This window comes from Hemicordylus capensis, chromosome 3 (genome assembly GCF_027244095.1).
Source record: "Hemicordylus capensis ecotype Gifberg chromosome 3, rHemCap1.1.pri, whole genome shotgun sequence".
NCBI lineage: Eukaryota > Metazoa > Chordata > Lepidosauria > Squamata > Cordylidae > Hemicordylus > Hemicordylus capensis.
Genome location: NC_069659.1, coordinates 270,622,281 through 270,641,000, shown reverse-complemented (window position 1 = coordinate 270,641,000; position 18,720 = coordinate 270,622,281). Strand labels below are relative to the sequence as shown.

The window sequence follows — 18,720 nt, the reverse complement described above, 5'->3', positions numbered from 1 at the left end:
TAAGTAACAGATTTAAAATTTGACACCAAAAAATCCAAGTAAAATTGATCCGTATGGCCAGGATGATTCTTTAAGAGAGAAGCAATAAACTTAATAGGAGCATCCCTATAAAATTGACAATACAGAATGACATGAGCAACTGACTCTATATCCCCTGAGCCACAAGGGCAACAAAACAATGGGATTGTCTATAATTATCCCAATTTTTAAAAAAGGAAACAAAACTGACCCAGCTAATTATAGACCAATTAGCCTTCTCTCCATAATTGGTAAACTCTATGCCAGATACTTATACAGGAAGCTCCTTGACTGGTTTGACCGAGAAAGTGTACTGGCAGATGAGCAGGCAGGCTTTAGAGCTGGACAATCTACTCTTGACCAGAGCTTGGTCCTGAGGCATTTAATTAACAAGTACAAGAACAAGCTATGGGGTATACTCTATGCCACCTTTGTTGACTTTAAAGCAGCCTTTGATCACATTTCTCGAGATAGATTATGGATGAAACTATCAAATTCTTCAACTGACCAAAGGTTGCTTTTGTTAATTAAAAATCTTCACAAGGGCTCCCACTTAAAAATGCATTGTAACCCACAGGGCCATTTAACAAGCCCAACTAGTGCTGAAAGGGGGGTCAGGCAGGGTTGTATATTAGCCCCACTATTGTTTAATTATTATATCAATGGCATGGTGGATAGACTCTCTAATCTCGAATTTCATCCACCAAAACTGGGCAGTAGACATTTATCCGTCCTCCTCTATGCAGATGATCCTGTGCTCCTGTCACGGTCTTTGGTGGGGAGAGCTTTGTTGAGAGCTTTGAGAGCTTGTTGAGAGCTTGGAGAATGTTGAGAGCTTTGGCTAACTATTGTCATGAAAACCTGCTTTCCATCAACTATCACAAGACAAAGGTCATAATGTTTGCCAAAGGTCATAATGTTTGTGCAAACCCATTTTGCACAAATGGCAAATTAATGTGGTTAGTGTAGCCCAGACAACCCAATATAAATATTTGGGAGTCATATTCCAGGTGTCAGGTAGCTGGAATGAACAAACTAATTACACTTTTACACATGCTCAGAGATCAACCACCACGATTCTGAGATTCTTTTTCTCTTCTGGGGGTAGATATGTTCCAGCTGCCATCAAGGTTTTTCAAGCCAAGGTTATTCCCCAGCTTCTTTATGGCTCTCAGATCTGTATATACAGTGATTTCCATCCACTTGAGAGGGTCCAGTCTAAATTCCTTAGGGCCATCTTTTCAACCCCCTGCTGTGTGTCAAATGTTAAGTTGTGTTTGGAAGCGGGCTTGTCAAGATTGGAGTCCTGTGCCTGGACTTATATCTTCAACTTTTGCTTGAAACTGATTTATTCCCCTTCTGGCCTAGCTCCCCTAATTTTTATGAACACTCCTCTGATTGGATGCATCTAATTACAGAAAAGCTAAAATCATATGGGCTGTCAATGGAATATCTTCTCCATCTGGGTTATGATAACGCTATGGTGATCTTTAAGAGGCGTATTATTGATATGGAACGCCAGACAGATTTAAGCCAGGAACCAAGCCTTGTAAGACTTGGAGCCACCAAGCCCTCACAAAAACCAGCTAAATACCTGTATGACCTGATATATCCATCCAGCACACAGAAGAGCCCTGACATTGGCTCGGCTGGATGTGCTGCCCTCTGAAGTACTAGAGGGTTGGTATAGGAGAGTTCATCATTTGGAGAAACTGTGCCCTTGTGCTTCTATATTGTTCTTTCTGTGTTCTATATTGTTCTGTGTTCTATATTGTTCTTTATATATGTGCTTCTATAGTGTTCTTTCTGTCGTGAGCTGCATTCTAAATATATTGCTCCTCTCATTCTTAGATACCCTGAAAAATTTTTGTTGACAAAAAGTTTGGATCAGAAATTAAATGATAAATTCTATGAGATAAGTGAATTGACAGTGGAGAAGAAAACTAAATATTTGGGCATCTGGCTGACAAACAAAAACTCTTTATTGTTTTCAAATAATTATATTAAAATATTAAATACAATGAGAACTGATTTGCAAAGATGGAGTAGAATGAATTTATTTTTAATGGGAAGAATTTCACTTGGGAAGATGAATGTTTTACCTAAGATGTTATTTCTTTTACAAACTATTCCTATAATTAATACGTTAACTTGTTTCAAGCAATGGCAAAAGGATATAACTAAATTTGTTTGGCAAGGGAAAAGACCGAGAATTAAATTTAAGAATTTAACAGATGCAAAAGAAAGAGGTGGTCTTACCCTGCCAGATTTAAGGTTGTTTTTTGACGCTGGCTGTTTGACATGGTTGAAGGAATAGAAAACATTAAGAAATTCCAGAATACTTGACCCGGAAGGATTTGACAGAAGGTTTGGCTGGCACTTATATTTGTGGTATGATAAAGTTAAAGTGCATAAGACTTTCTTAATCAATATGTAAGGAGTCTGATTGGAGTATGGGTAAACTATAAAGAACGTTTGGAGTGCAAAACTCCATTATGGGTATCCCCAATTGAGGCTCTGGCACGTAAAGAGATAAACATGCAATTTAAATGGGGTACTTATAGAGATTTGTTATGTTTTCAAGAGAAGGACTGTAAATTAAAACATTTGGGTGAAGTACAAAGTATGGTTAGTAATTGGTTTCAGTATCATTAGCTAAATGAAATTTATAAAAAGGATCTTAAGGTTGGGTTTGTAGATCAAACCTTCAGATATGAGATGTATGAAAATGATGAAAGATGAGTCTCTAAGATGTATAAGTTGTTGCTTTTGGAGGAGACAAGAGATGAAGTGGTCAAAACGACAGTGATAAAATCGGCTAAAGATGTAGGTCATAATATAGATATGGCAGATTGGGAAAAATTATGGAAAACGGATTTAACATTTACTGCATGTTATACCTTAAAAGAAAATTATTATATGATGATGTATACATGGTATTTGACACCGAAAAAACTAGCATTGATGTATAAAATTGTTTCAAACAAATGTTGGAAATGTGAAGAATGTGAAGGAACTCTCCTTCATATGTGGTGGTCGTGCAGGAGGGCAAAGGCCTTTTGAATTTTTTAAATGATATTTTTCAAGAGGCCAGAGTCCTTCCTGCTGGGAATAATAGGAGAGCTTCCTAGAAGAAATTTAACATTTTTTATGTATGCAACCACAGCGGCCAGAATAGCTTATGTGCAAAAGTGGAAAGACACTAAAATGCCATCAAAAGAAGACTGGCTGATAAAAATTTTGGAATATGCAGAGATGGCAAAGCTTACAACACTTATAAGAGATGATAATTTCGAATGCTTTAAAGAAGATTGGGAACCTTTTTTGCTTTATTTAAAGAATTATTTTCCCAGTATGGACTTTTCAGCAGGGTTTGAAATATAATAATAGCAGCAGGTTGGGTTGGGTAAAATCGAGCAGTATTGAATGCAGTTTGTATATTTTGAACTATTATAGCAATGGCTTATATGTATAATTACTGTGAACCATGCAGATAGCTGAGCTGGAAGTCAATATGTATTTATGTGTAGAGTTAGGAAATGAGTGTAATTGAATGTAAAAGTTATTGTAAAATCTAATAAAAATTTAAGAAGCAAAGAAAAATTATATAAAGTTATTTCCTTCTGATAAACACACTTATATCTCGCATTCAGTAGCCAAATTCTGTACAGCTGCAATTCAAATTAGCTCATGGTGTGTCAGAAATAGTCAATTTTAATCATCTCTCCTTTTTCTTTTTAATTTTGTTTTATCCTATATATTTTTATCTCAATTTTCTATGTAACTGATTTTTTAATATGTATATGCATGTATGTGTTTATACTGATATCTACCTCAGGGTAGATTTATCTGATCAAAGATCGCAATAAACTGAACTGAACTGAACTACCTTTTTAACTGTGTAGGACAAAGGGATCCCATCCATGTTGCTGGGCAGCCGGATCGGTTGCCCAGATGATTGCCAGCTTCTGCTGGTAGCAGGGAAGGAGCAGGGAAGTTCGGGGCCCCGGAAGCCCCAGAGCTTCCACATTCACCACACGAGTGCACAATGCATTATGGGGAGCCTCCCGAGACTGGTCGGGAGGCTACTTGTGTGTCGATGCTGCACGAAGCCACACGACATTGACACACAAACATTTAGCCTGCTTTTTGGGGCACTCTCACACCCAAAGCCCAGGCTAAGCAAAGGGCTCCCTAAGCGGGTTTGACACTGCACTGCCATCAGAAACTGCACAGCTCCTGGAAGTATACACACACACACACCGAAAACAGGACTGGGCTTTCTTAGCCCAGATTTTGGTGCAGATGTGAATAGCTTCCAAATCTTCCTTATCTGCAGGGAAGGGCTCTTCTGCCAGGGAAGGAACTGGAAAAAGTGACAAGGGGTGCCCCTAATGCATTCAGGGCAGGGTAAATGCTGGAAACTCACTGGATAGAACTCTGGGCTGACAACTGGGCACACTGAGATCAAGCCCAGCTAGGAAGAATTAAGACAAAACTTCCTTTGCATGCCTGGCCAGAAACACCAATAGAAGCCAATAGAGGACGAGTAGGTAGGTCTCAAAGCCACACCACAAAGCAGCTACAACTATCCAGCATGACTACCCAGCTACAATAGGAGGCAGAAAAATAATGTGTCATAGGACATTTGTCATTCTTCAGTCACCCACACAGTCTGCCACATGAAAAACAGGAAAACAGAGGCTGCATCTAGAGCCTGGTCTCATAGACAAGAGGTCACAGATCCAAAACCTGGACATGGATCACACTCAAAGACTGCAGTGTCTCAGCAAATCAGAGGGAGTTCTTGATGGGTCAGCCACTTGGCTTTGATGTGACACAGGTTGTCTCTTGTTCCCTCTGTCTATTCACACCATGTTCATTTGCTTGATTGCCGGGGTATCTAGAAGCCCTTATCCTTCCATCCTCCCCTCAACTGACTGCCTTATTCATCATGGCAGCAATGACCGGGCTGTCTGTGAGCCCTGAGGAGCCTGCTCCCACTTGCCTTCACTGGAGTTCATAGCATAAGATAATGTAAAAGTTGCAGACCCTGAACCCTGGTAGCAGAAAAATCCCCCCCCCACTTTTCCCTTTCAAAGCCCCATCCTGAGGCCAGCTGAGAAAAGAAAAACAAAACACTAGCATTTGGGAAGGGATCCCTATTTGCTTATCCCTAGCCACAAAATACCAACAACTGCAACAAAGTTAAAGCTTTTATTGAGCAGTTATCACAGATGAAGCCTGAAAGAGACTGAAAGAAAACCACATGAACAGAGTTGCCAACCACCTCTTCCAAGCAGGGCTCTGTGTTCTTATGAGTCACATGACAGACAGCAAAGTAGCAGGTGTTGTCTGGGCTTGGTTTCACCTGAAACATAGACTTTCTGTCATGGAGCTTGCAAAGCAACAGGAGCCTGTCTGGAGCAAGTAGGATGGCATCCCCACAGATAATCAACTGGAATCACACTGGGCACCACTGCAGGTCATGCTGTGGCCTTCTCCTGTTGTCTGTGTGCAGCACGGGGCATGTAGAAGGTCCTTTCCTTTTCACCTGTTGGATAGCTGCCTGCGGAGAACAAAGAGATACACAGAGAGTAACCTGAAATAGCAAATGGCTGCAAAATATGGTCTCTGGACCTAGATGCATGGTTGGTTTTTCTGAGTGAGTGACTGAGTACAAATGGTGCCATCTGAGTTTTCATGCAGTGTCCTTGCTCCAGTCCCAGCCTCCCTTCCCCATTGGAGGAGAAAGTGCAGTGACAGAGATAGTACCTTTTCCTCCCCTAGAAGAAGCGGCAGTGGAACTCTGTGTACAGTGACTGTTCTGCTGCATCTAGAAAAACAAAAGGGATTGTGAGTGGCAGTGCCTGAAGTGGTGTGTCTGGCATTCACCAATAGAGAACATACTTATCCTATGTTACCTGTGTGGGAGATACTTCTATTAGCTGTTGAGGGCAAAAGGAATGGTTAGCCAATGCAGAGCCCATTCATAAGACTATCAAAAAGAGGGTAGGAGGCAGCATACTCTGGGATTCATGGTTGTGTGAACTTATGGGAATCATTCCAACCCAAGATGTTCAAAACAGGGTAACCCAAGTTCTATATCCAGCTCTTTAAGAGATCTCTTCCTCATGTGGGCACATTTACCTTTCCTAGGAGTTGCTGGGGCCCAGCAGCCATGTTAATGATAGAGAGCTGTGGCTACAGGGGCTGCCATCTATAAATGTGCTGCTCTGCAAAACACACTCTATGATCCTGTTGCCTGCACCTTCAGTAGGACTGGGCCCACCTCCTGCCCCTTCATGGCCAATCAAAGGAGAGCTGATGAAGTAATAAGGGTTGCATGGCAACGCAATGCAGGCTGGGATGGTTGGCTTGATCCTCAGAAGACCCAGATCCTGATTTCGGCAATGGAATCTGCAGTTGCCTTGATCGTTTGTGTACTGGGTTTGGTAATCCAAACAGAGGTTCTCCTTGTCTATGGCTACTAGGGTAGGAGCAGTTTACTCACCCTGAAAGTACCCCCATATGGTCACGTGAAAGGGATCACAATATTCCTAAGAAACAGCTGCCAATGTATTGTGGGGTGGAGACATATGTCCCATTCATACTCTGAGGCATGATATCCCGCCCCCACTTTGCTTACCTGTGTGAGATGCCTCATCCTTGAATCCCCATTTGGAGTGCTGAAGTGGAAGCTCCAGTTTGGTGTTTGTGTCTGGGGTCTTGAATTAAAGTACCTGTAAGAGTTCTGAGAAGACAACTATTAGCAAAATTCTGTTCTCATATATGTTCTGAGGGCAGCAGGATGTTTCTGCAAATTTCTCCCTTTTTGTGTGAAGCGTCTTTTCTCCATAGTTTCCATCACCACTGTTCTCCCTTATGTGCTCTAAGTGTGCATGGCATGTGTCCAAGGAGATATAGCTGTGCACCCTATAATCTGAGTCAGTTATGGAGGTCATTCACACAACCGAAAACTGGGTAGGATAAGTGTCCTTCCTTGGTTTGGGAGCTGTGTGTACTTCCAATTCTTAGTTGTGTGGGAGCAAACAACTAGGTAGGAGGAGGGAGATGTGATTGTATGGAAGCAAGGTAGAGAAGAAGCTGAGTATCCCACCTTGGTCAAATGCTGGGTATGCAAGCTGGGTAGGACAGTGTTGCCCTAACCAGCTTCTTCTCCTACCTTGCTTCCATACAATCACTTCTCCCTCCTCCTACCGAGTTGTTTGCTCTCACACAACCAAAAATTGGGAGCACACACAGCTCCCAAAACTGGGTAGGACATTTGTCCTGTCCAGTTTTCGGTTGTGTGAATGACCTCATGGTCTCTCCATGAGCTGTGATTGGCTGCAGAGTTAAGTCTGAATCCTATACTCTGTCATGACACAGCAGGCAAGTTGGGTGAAGCAGGAGATGATGGAGGGAGTGAGGCTTTTTCTCTTTCTTTTTTCTCTCCATTTATTTTAATGAACACTTTTTTTATTTACACCACTTCTGAAGTCAGTATAAGCTTAGATCATGGGAGAATGGCTATAGTCTGGAGGGAGTTCAGGATTTGGTATGTTCTGCTCCTACACATCCTGCCTGAAATACAGCTCCATCTCTGCCTATTTTTAGCCTTTGCACAGAAAAAGTTGCATTAATGGTCAAGTTATACCAGTGCAACTTTGTTCTAGTGCAGGCCTGCTCAGTTTAGGCCCTCCAGCTGTTTTGGGACTACAACTTCCATAATCCCCAACCACAGTGGCCAACAGCCAGTTATTATGGGAGTCGTAGGCCAACATCTGCAAGAGGGCCAAAGTTGAGCAGCCCTGCTCTATTGTAACTTTGGAGATACACTATACAGTTACGCCATGGAGTTATTCCAAATCCTATGTTGCTCAGACCAGTTTTTTAAAAGCATAGGATTGTACCCTTAGCCATAGAACCAACTAAAAGGAAGGTGACCCTGGAATTAATGACAGCTGGTGTTCAGAATCTGAAACAAGATTAGTGTTGCGTGCGTGTGTGTGTAAAATTGCCCAGAAAGTCCAACACAGTCACATTTTATTTCAAAAGAGGAAAAAAATTATTCCCTTAAATGTGAAATGTTACTGTTAATACAGTACAAAACACTATACAGTATTGGATGAACGACCAAGATCTGTGCATGTGGAATAGTTTTCAAAAGCCAAGGGTAGTTTATATACAATCAATATTTATGGGAATTGCAGGACATATACTTGTAATTGTGTCCTGGATATTCATTACCTGAAATGTCCTCAACTCTGATACAATCGCAGGAATAGGCACATTTTTTCCTATTGTTGCATTTCCTACATTTTTAGCTGAATTTATCACCTTGGCATTTCACTACAATGGCACCAAATTTATAATAATATGTAATCACTGAAGAATTACAGGGAAATTTATCTTGTGGTGGTATTTACCTGAAAAGTAAAATGTAGTCTAAATGAATCATGAAGGCTGGTTCTGCTCCTTCTGGTTTGAAAATAAGTCAGATCTTATTTACATTTGTTAAAAAATAGTTTTCAGAATCTGTATAAACAGCTTTGCATTTCTTGTAGGTGTTAACGTATACTGGACTTATAACTGTAGAACAATAAAATCTTAGACAGCCTACTAATCTTGTCATGGGTCCATATTATGTGTAGTACTGAGAGTTGTTCCATTACAACTGTTCTTAAAAGACAGTCTTAATGGTATATACATCCAAGGAAAAGTGTCAATGGTCGGTCAAAAAGAAGAATTGGTTAATAGTTCACCGTGTCAGCATTTGCAAATCCATTCTCTTTTAATGGATAATAGAAGCACAGTAAGAGCCAGAACTGCAGGGCCTTGGAAATGGACTTCTATCACGAGTGCAAACTGCTCTATTTATTGTTTTAATATGTGTGGTACATAACGAGATAATGACCTTCCCAAAAGACTGGGGATCACAGTAGTTACCAAACAAGTTTTTAAGTGTTGTTCTGTTGATTTATTTCTTCCAATTTGAAAACAAAATTAAACAAAACTCTCTGTGTCCAAAAGCAGTGTCTAGAGGCCATTGCATATTATTATTTTCCTTTAGCCCCTGCAACTACAGAACAGACTTAGCATTTTTAGATCACAGCACTGGGACACCAGAAAGTTCCTTCCAGCCTTCTTGGAGACAAACAATAACAACAACCAAAAGTATCTGATAAAGCCGATAAAGCCTATACAGCTACAATAATCAGCCAGACTGCATACTAAACAGGGATAGGGAAGTTCAGAAGCCAATTTGTTGCTTCCATTAGAGTACACTCTGTTACAAAGAGAGCTTGTTTGGGGGCACACCCTGAGGATCACCCCTCTACATTTGGAACAACAGGTTACTCACCTCTAACTTTGGTTCTTCTAGTGGTCATCTGTACTTTTACACCAATGGGCTATGCGCCTGTGCAGAGACTTGTTAGGTTCGTCAGAACCTAACAAGTTCAATTCTCCTGCTTTGCGTGGGAACTCTGCCCCTAGCCACTATATGCGGCTGCACCACTTCTCATCCCCTCAGTCACAGAGTCCACCTTCAGGAGACCCTGTGGGGAGGACAGGAGGGTGTGTATAAGTACAGATGACCACTAGAAGAACCAAAGTTATAGGTGAGTAACCTGTTGTTCTTCAATGTAGTCTCTGTCTTTTACACCAATGGGCACATAACAAGCTAGCACCCAAGGAGGAGGGAAGAAACAGAGGCAATATGTAATCCTCCAGAATCATTTATTTATAAACAAACACATTAACTGAAAATGGACTGCAGGACACTCCTGCCAAATACAGCATCATTGTGTGCCCTGGCATCAATAGCATAATGGCAGATAAAAGAATGGGGCAAAGCCCACGTAGCCACCTGACAAATAGTATACAACGGTACCACATGATCGAAAGCAACAGAGGCCGCCACAGACCTGACCGAGTGGGCCTTAACAGTGGCAGGTAACTGCTTATGAGCCAATTTATAACAAAGCTTAATTGTTAAAACTATCCATCTGGACATAGATTGAGCAGAAACTTGTAGGCCTTTACAAAGCCCTTCGTAGAGAATGACTAGAGGAGGAGTCTTCCTCCACTCTGCAGACCTTTGGACGTAGAAGGACAATGCCCTACTAACATCCAGACAATCTAACCTACGTTCCACATCAGAGAAAGGATTCTGGAAAAATATAGGCAGAGTTAGTGGCATAGAACAATGGAACATAGAAACCACCTTAGGGAGGAATTGTACATCTGGCCTAAGTACCATCTTGTCTTTGTGAAAGTGCAGATAAGGTGGATCAACTCTTAATTCCCACAATTCAATCACCCTCCTAGCGGAGGTTATGGCCACCATAAAGGTGACCTTCCAGGTAAGGAGATGGGGTTCAGTGGAAGCCAACGGCTCAAACGGGAGCCTCATCAATCCGGCCAACACCACAGACAAAGCTCAGGTGGGTGACACCACAGGGTCATCAGGAAAAACATGAGAAAGACTCTTCAAGAAACTTTTAACTATTGGGTCTTTAAACCAACAGGCCCAGGTTGCCGGGGAATGTGCCACAATGCCAGCCAAATGTACCTAAAGGGACAACAGCTTGAGACCAGATTCCTTAAGTGAAAGCAAATAATTACCAACACTTTGTACAGATGGGTTATATACATCAAACCCATGTAGGTTAGCAAAGGACCCAAAGCGAGTCCACTTATGATCACAGGCTTTCCTAGTGGACTGTTTCTTGGCCGCAACCAAAATGTCCCCTAGTCTTGGTGGGAAGTCGGCAGGATCTTCCAAGCCGTCAGGTGAAGGTCTTGAATGTTTGGGTGCAGAACCTGACACCTCTCTTGCGACAGCAGGTTCAGCTGAACAGGAAGGCATAACTAGCCCACTGCCAGCTTCCTCAGGGCCAGAAACCAAGGCCTCCTGGGCCACCAAGGCACTATCAGGATGGCCCTGGCCCGCTCCAGTCTCAGTTTGCTCACCGCTCTCGGAAGGAGTGGAAATGGAACAGGTACAACAGAGGGCCCGTCCAAGACAGGTCAAAGACATCCCCCAATGAGCCTGAGCCCTCCCCCGCTCTGGAGCAATAGAGGGCACACCGAGCATTGTCCCTGGACACCAATAGGTCCAGAACCAGGACACCCACTCTGTGAAAATGTCCCAGTCCAAGGTCCACTCGTGTGAGACTGACACCATCCGGCTCAACATATCCACCTGGACATTCATGGACCCCTGAATGTACACTGCTTGAGGTGACACTGCATGCGCCATGCACCAGTGCCAAAGATCCACTGACAGTAACAAAAGGCTCCTTGAAGACGTGGCGCCCTGTCTGTTGATGTAGACTTTTGGTGTTGTATTGTCCATTTGGACTGTCACCAAAGAACTCTCAATAAGAACCCCTTGAGTGCATTGAAAATGGCCAGCAACTCCAAGTAGTGGATGTGTCAAGTCTATTCCCTGGGGGACCAACGTCCGCTCAGGTAAAAACCTTCCAGGTGGGCACCCCAACCGAGCTCCAATGCATCGGTGGTAATCACCCTACGAGACCGGCAGGTCCTGTCCGAGCTGCAAGGATTCACAGCATTCCTCCGGGAAGGAGCGAGGTAGTATATAACCCCCTATTCTCAAAACTCCACTTCCATTTCCCCTCATTTCTCCTAAAATCCAAAACTGTCCGTTTCTCTCTTGTCAGCCTTGAGTGAACTTAATTTGGAAACTCAAGCCAAACTGCCTCTCTGTGAGCTGTAACAAAGTCTTTTGTAACTTGTTGGTCTTGCTAGTCTTATTCATTTAATATAGTGGCTTATTTAACCATTATTTTCTCTTCCTGTACCCCCCAAACCCTTCAAGAAACCTCATTTTACTTTGAACTTTAACAGTTCAGTTCTTTCAGCAACCGAAGCTTTGAACAAATTTATTCTGAAGGTGGGGCTGCTCCATTTCAAGCTAGCTACTGTAATTCCCCCACACAAGCCTAAAATGTAGCTTGGGGTCCCCACGAATTCCCCAGGAGCTGTTCCATTAACAATTCCCACTGATGGAGAAACTGAAGGAGGAAACATCAATCCTATGCTAGTTCCTGCCTTTCTCCTCACAACATTTAGGCTGTTAATCCACTTTGTTGGCATCAGAATCTCATAATCCAAATCTCATAAACCAAATGAGAATAAAATCCATTCGTGACTAAGGGAGCCACACAAATAGCTGGATTTGTAGGAATTCTATTGTCATAGGGCAAGAAGAGAAACAGTGTGGTGCCACTTTTTTTTCAAAAAAAGCAAATGCTATACTCCCAGAAAATTCTCTGTAAATGCTACTGAAGGCATCCTACCTAGCTGCATAGTTTCCATTAAAGCTGAATATGAAGGGCTGGTTCACACATGGATGTCTGTCATTTGATTTCTCAACACTTAAGTCAACACTTGATTATTTACCACTGAGTGTGTGAACTGATTCCATTGAAGTGATATCAAGCAATATATTAAAATTCTACCTGAGGTGTTTGATGGCTCATTCATACATGTACGTTATCACTTAATGGTACATCAATCCAGTGATGAAAATGCATGTGTGAACCGCTCTTCAGTCAAATTCCCTTACCCCAAACAGCCAGGCTCTCATGAATCCTGACATATTGGTTTGAATGAAAAGAGAACTGTATTGGGTAATCTGTGAAGAAATCCACTTTCATACTCTCATCACTTTCAAAAATAGTAATAACATTTTTGACCAAGAAGCTGGATTGTGCAATGATGGAGAACGAAAGGCGTAAAGTCAGGGAAAATGAGTGAAAAGTGAGAAAATGAAATAGCATTAGGCAACTTGCATGCTGAAATGAATGAAGACAGCACAAGAAGTAATGATGGCACTTAAAGGAAATACTCCATACTGCAGATTTAAGCATCAGGATAATTTTCATTAACTATTTCCTTCACTGCTTTCCACAAGCATAGAATGCATTGGGACTCTAGCAGATATTCCAGTAAAATTTTTCCTATTTGAATGAAAACATGCAGAGAGGGCACTAAACAGGAATAAGAGAGGAGTTTTGTTTTTTTTAATTCCAAGATGGTGTGAACCAGCAAAACAATACTATTGAAGCTTTTGCAAGTTATTTATGTAGCAAGAAATACTAACTTCATCTGGGTGACTAAAGGCCCAATCTCTGACATAAGTCCAATGAGACCTGAGAAATTACTTTCTAGGGTATAGGACAGCAGCCTAAGTCACTAATTGCAGCTAGTGGTGAAGGATAGTATGGATTCTGTCAAGAAGTCACAGGAACCCACTAAAGATGCCCTTCAAGCATATACAGTACTAGCCTACATAATATGAAAATAGATTTTATGGGGACTTGGTCTTCGTCAGCATTCCCTCTAAGGCATGTGCATGTGCTCACACATTTTTTATGTCTGCTCAGTTAATTTTAGATCCTGCTCAGGTTGAATCAGGAAGGCTCTACTATGAATGCAGGTGCACACACTGAGCCTTGATATTGCTGCCCAGAAGAAATCTAATTCTGCACACAGATGAAAAAAATTAGAGAGAACACTGGTCTTTGTGCATATAATAGGCTGATGCCATCAATGGCCTCATACTACAGATAAAACGCTTCACCCCAGAATTACAGTACAGAGAGCAAAGATATTTCCAAGTTGTCAACAGGGAATATTTATGTAGCAGGACACCACTACTGCCTCACCCTGCCTGCAAGCAGCCCTTTAGGAGAGTGGATGGAAGCGGATGACTCAGCAAACCTACCTGTTACCCAGACGTACCGGGCAGATCCCAGTAGCTGCCCTTCTTGCACCCCATAATGTACTAGCTTAAGCAGGAACCACCAGACTCTGCAGCCTGAATAGCAAAGAGGGGCAGGGCCACCAGCTGTAAGTGGGTGAGCGAGCAGGGATTTAATCTACTGTCTTTAACTTTCAAGGGGGAAACAGACCAAAGTTTAGCTGCTCCCAGCCTAAGTCAACTGTGGACGAAGGCACACCTGTCTGATTCCTCTTCTTCCAACCTGGAGCAAGTCTGGATGCTTGAGCCTTCTGACGCAAGGAACTTCTGGTTCCTTGGCTTCCTGCTGTCACCTGAGCTAGTCACCAGTTTTGCACAACAGTACGAGGATGCATAGTGGTCAAAGGATCTTCATGAGTTAGTTTAATATCTTTCAACAACATGATGCTCTAGATTCTTAAACTATACCTGACTGACCTTTGGTGACAGTTCAACAGCCCCTTGAACTGTCACCAAACGTCAGTCAGGTATAGTTTAAGAACTAAGCACTTCATCATTTCACATCTGTTCAATACACTCCTTGACCCCTTATCAGGGCTGGGGACAAAATGGGGTCCAAACTCAAGTAGCATTCTACAAGATGCTGCAATGTGTTCATAAGCCTGTTTATAATCACACCATCCACCAACTGGACATATTATTTCTTTCATATTGTGAAATATGTTTCTGTTCAGTCCTCATTTCACAGTCAAAAAGGTTTACCTGCAGAATTCTGTCTTGATAAAATTCTTGTTTATCTCCTATACATATTTTCTGGGTTTTCCAAAAGAAACCAGTATTTTAACAATATGAGGGTTTAATGAGATGTTTTTATTATTCTGTTTAAGAGATCAGGTTTTCTTTTCTGACTGTCCTGTTCCCTGGTGAAAATGTTACTTTCCAGCCCTGGCAATTCCAGCAGCTCCAAAGGTTCCTTTTGCTGCCTCATTAATCACCCCACTGCCAAGTGCTATCTTACCTGCAGATGTAATTCTCCTTGCAAGTATCTTGTAAATTCAGGCAGTTTGGCTTCTCCTTTTCCCTGTCCTCATATGAACATGCAGGAACAATAGTCTGCCGTCTCCTCTCTGTACATGCAATGTCTCGGCAGGAGCAGAAGAGCATCCCATAACTGTGCTTCGGGGGGACTTTGTCGAAAAATTGCCTTAGGGCCTTATGACACTTCCGCTTATTGCAGACTTCATTAGATACACTGCTGGTACAGGGTGTTATGTAAGCTGATCGGAATTTCTTGCAGGTATCGTTTAGGTTACAAGCTTTCGCTGCATCCAAACAGTTGTTCCCCTTTGAAATGGCAGGCTCAGCTGTGTACAAAAGGAAAAAAGAAACATTATTCTTATTGTACTTTGACATTTGCATCATTGCGATATCGAGAATATATATTTGTCAGCTCAGGAAGCCTTGGTGCCATAAACTGACCAGAACACCATAAAAAGAGAGGGTGGGGCCTAGCAGTTGAGAGTAACATGCCAAGTTGTACCTGTGATACACAAGCCAACAATGGCCAGGTCACACATAGAACTGGTATGTAGGTGATACACGCAACAGGGTCCAGGAAGAAGCCATGAGCTCACATTCCATCCCTAACTGGGCTTCAATGAAAACTACATCCTACACATACAAAGCACCTAAACAAGTATACCCCCTTCACACAATCCATCCACCATAATGCCCCTACCACCAAAGAGTGGACAGATCATATGGCCCATTTGGGTGGATTGTTTATGACTTGGTTCTTGTTAGAGGTTTTATCTACAGGAGAAAGTGTGTGTGACTCCAAATCTCACTCCAGTACCCACTTCACAAGCTTACACACTTAGCCCATATGTGCATGTGTCTCCTTGCTATGTAGTCACATTTGCTACAGTAGCTTGCCATTCCCTATACAACTGCTGCTAGAAGTAACCCCTTTCTCAGACATATGCTTGTGGGTCTCCGAAGTAGAAACTTTTCAGGTCCACACTGGCATTACCAGAGACCAGACAGAAACAGGTAACTGGCAATGGAATGTGATAGAAGGTTTTGACAACAGTATCCCTCTCTGCTATTGAATCTCTATAACAAATGGGCCGAACAAGTCATTCCCGGATGATTTGGAAATACCTTCCATGAAAACTAAACAGGACTAGTAGGCATATTCCATGAAACCTCCCTTATCAAATTAAAAGGTGATCATCAATAAGAAAATTCCTCTACAGAACAATCTCCCTACATAAGTGATAAAACCCATTTCCCCACCAACTAATTAATTTGCCTTGCGGACCATGATTACATCATTCTCAAAAGTTGAGCCTCACACTCATAATGACTTCTGCCCTTAAGCCACTCAGAATATCTGAATGCCAGGCTTTATTGGTACTCAGATAAGGATTCACATTCTAGAAGGCACTCAGCCCACCCACACAAATAGAGCATAAAAACCCTCCTTAGAATTAGTTTTTGGCTTTCAAAACAATTCTACCCACAAAAACAGTTCAGCACCATTCAGAAAAGTGTGCAGCTTCATCTCACTGTTCCCAGTGATTGAGATTGCCCACCTCTTGCTAATCAACCACTGGAAATGGTTGAAACCACTTGCTAATCTCCCCACTGGAAGCCCAGAGGTGCAGCACATTTTTGTGGATGTGTCCTAGAGATTCTCAAACTGAGATCCTCTGAGCTGAAATCACTATCTGAAATCACTATTTCTGGGCCTCTCAATTCCTTGCAAGCTGCCCAGAGTTTGCCCTTGACAATCAAATCTCCATCTCATCGCTCCAGCGCAAGGCAAAGCTGCAAGATAGGTAGTTATATAAGTGTTTCTCTATTCCACTTTTTCTTCTCTCTTTATCACTCCCATTTCCTAATGCCCGCATACGTATCCCTATCCCTCAGTGCTAGCCTGTAAATGTAGGCAACTCTATGCTATTCGCAGAAATGTAGGCAACTCTATGCTATTCGCAGAACATTAATCTCCTAAGGGAAGATCACTGCCAGCAAATCAGCTGAGGTGCTAACCACTGCTTTTCTCAGCTTTGTTTGTAAGAAATGTGTCTCTACTCTACTGTGCCCTCCTGAGTACAGTGGTCCCTCGACTTACGAACTACTCGACATAAGTATTTTTCGAGTTACAAATGGCAGTTTTAGATCCGGTTTTAGATGCAGTTTTTTCGACTTACAAATTTTTAGATGGGGTTTCCTCGACTTACGAATTTTACATGCGGTTTCCTTGACTTGCCTGCCTGTTTACTGCCTGTTTATTCTTGAAAAGAAATGTTCCTGTGCAGTTTGCAAGCCTTATTGGGGGTCTGGGTCTTTTTTCTAGGCTCCGGAACACATTAATCCGTTCCCAATGCATTCCTATGGGAAATCGCTTTTTGACTTATGAACTTTTCGACTTACAAATGTGCATTCGGAACCGATTAATTTCGTAAGTAGAGGGACCACTGTACTTTAACTTGGGTGTATCCCATCCACGGTCAGCTTTCCCAGTACCTCAATGTATAATTTTGCTGTATGAAATTTGCACTAAATTGAGTTAACTTCTCCAGATTAAGCCAAAGCATAGACAGGAAGGGTGGTAACTACCACACTTCAGAGCAAACCTGATAATAGATTATTAGTGGAGAAGGTGAGTGCAACCATAAAACTGCTCTCACAAAAACTTAATGACTGGCAAAAGATAGCTGTAACATTCTAGAGATTTTCAGCATTACTGCAATTCTAATTATATATTAAACTCCAAGTTTATTTTGTCTAAAACACAGTGTGCAGAATTGCATACTAAATCCAAGTATAATTTCCATGTAATTTGCAGGGCATATAATTATGCAATATAGGCATAGTAGACACTAATTACTATGTGATTACAGAGTAATTACATGCCTATTTGTTTCTGGAAGGCAAATGTTATGCAGAATGGCTTAAACTAGGGTGATTTCAATGAGCAGTTACCAAGAACCCAAAAGATGGGTTGGGAGCTGTCATATGTCAAAACAGAGATAATATATTCAAAAGCAACTAAAGGTCAAAGGTCCACCACTGTACGTTGCAGCCCAGAATTAGTTAAGGAGCTTAGGTGAAGCCTGGGCATAGATTCCTTTGTACTTTGCCATTCCCTTTCAGTAGCAGTGGCAGTTGGACCTCGCAGAGTTCGAGAGAAGGAGGGAAGTAAGCAAAGTCAAGCTCTTGTTCTTGTCCATCATGCCAAGAGGCATGAGACAGCTGTGTCTGTCAGGCATTTCATGCCTGACAGACACAAAGAGACTAGCTGGAATAACCCAGAGCAAGGTTTTACCTCCCGTTTCCAAATAAATGTGGCAAAATAACTCAAGCAGTTTGTGCAACTCTCCCTTCCTGTCAATCAATGTTACCTTGGCAAATCCCTTCCCGGCACCAACATTTTATCTACCCAGATCCACACCCAATTTTCTCTTCTCAACAATTCTCTGAGACACAGAAGGCATTGCCTGACATTCTAAATAAAACTGCACGTGTGCAACCAAAAAAGGCATGAGTGCAGCAAAAGCATCCCTGCTTCTGAAGTATGAGCAGAGGGAGATTTACACCAATCTTCCATTCACCCTTAAAGGACTTTGTGCAGTGAAAAATTGTGTCCCTGAGAATTGCATAGCCCTCAGGGGCATAATTTTGCATTGCAGAGAGTGCTTCAGAGGGAAGGGAAGGTCAGTGAAAACCCCACCCATGTGCATGTTAGCCACAATATTGCAGAAGCAAGGATGCTATTTTTGCACTCTTGCAACCTTAGTCAGATGTCAGCCACTGGAAATATTTTCACTAAGTTTCATGGCTCAACAGGGATATGAACTAGCCCCGCTAGCCCAATTTTCCAAGCTAAACATTAGATTCACTATAGCAGCAATATTGTATTATCTCATTAGCTGTGTTGTTCTATAACATAATCC

The 18,720-nt window shown here is 42.1% G+C and overlaps 1 protein-coding gene across 3 annotated transcripts in view; it reads right to left on the bottom strand.

The window, feature by feature from the left end:
- GFRA1 (GDNF family receptor alpha 1) overlaps positions 1-18,720 on the bottom strand; it is a 325,570-nt gene that overhangs the window by 124,488 nt on the left and 182,362 nt on the right. For all 3 annotated transcript variants that reach the window (XM_053309092.1, XM_053309091.1, XM_053309094.1), the window contains exon 5: positions 14,775-15,120. In XM_053309092.1, coding sequence (XP_053165067.1) covers positions 14,775-15,120 — 346 coding nt within the window. The remainder of the gene's footprint in view (positions 1-14,774; positions 15,121-18,720) is intronic.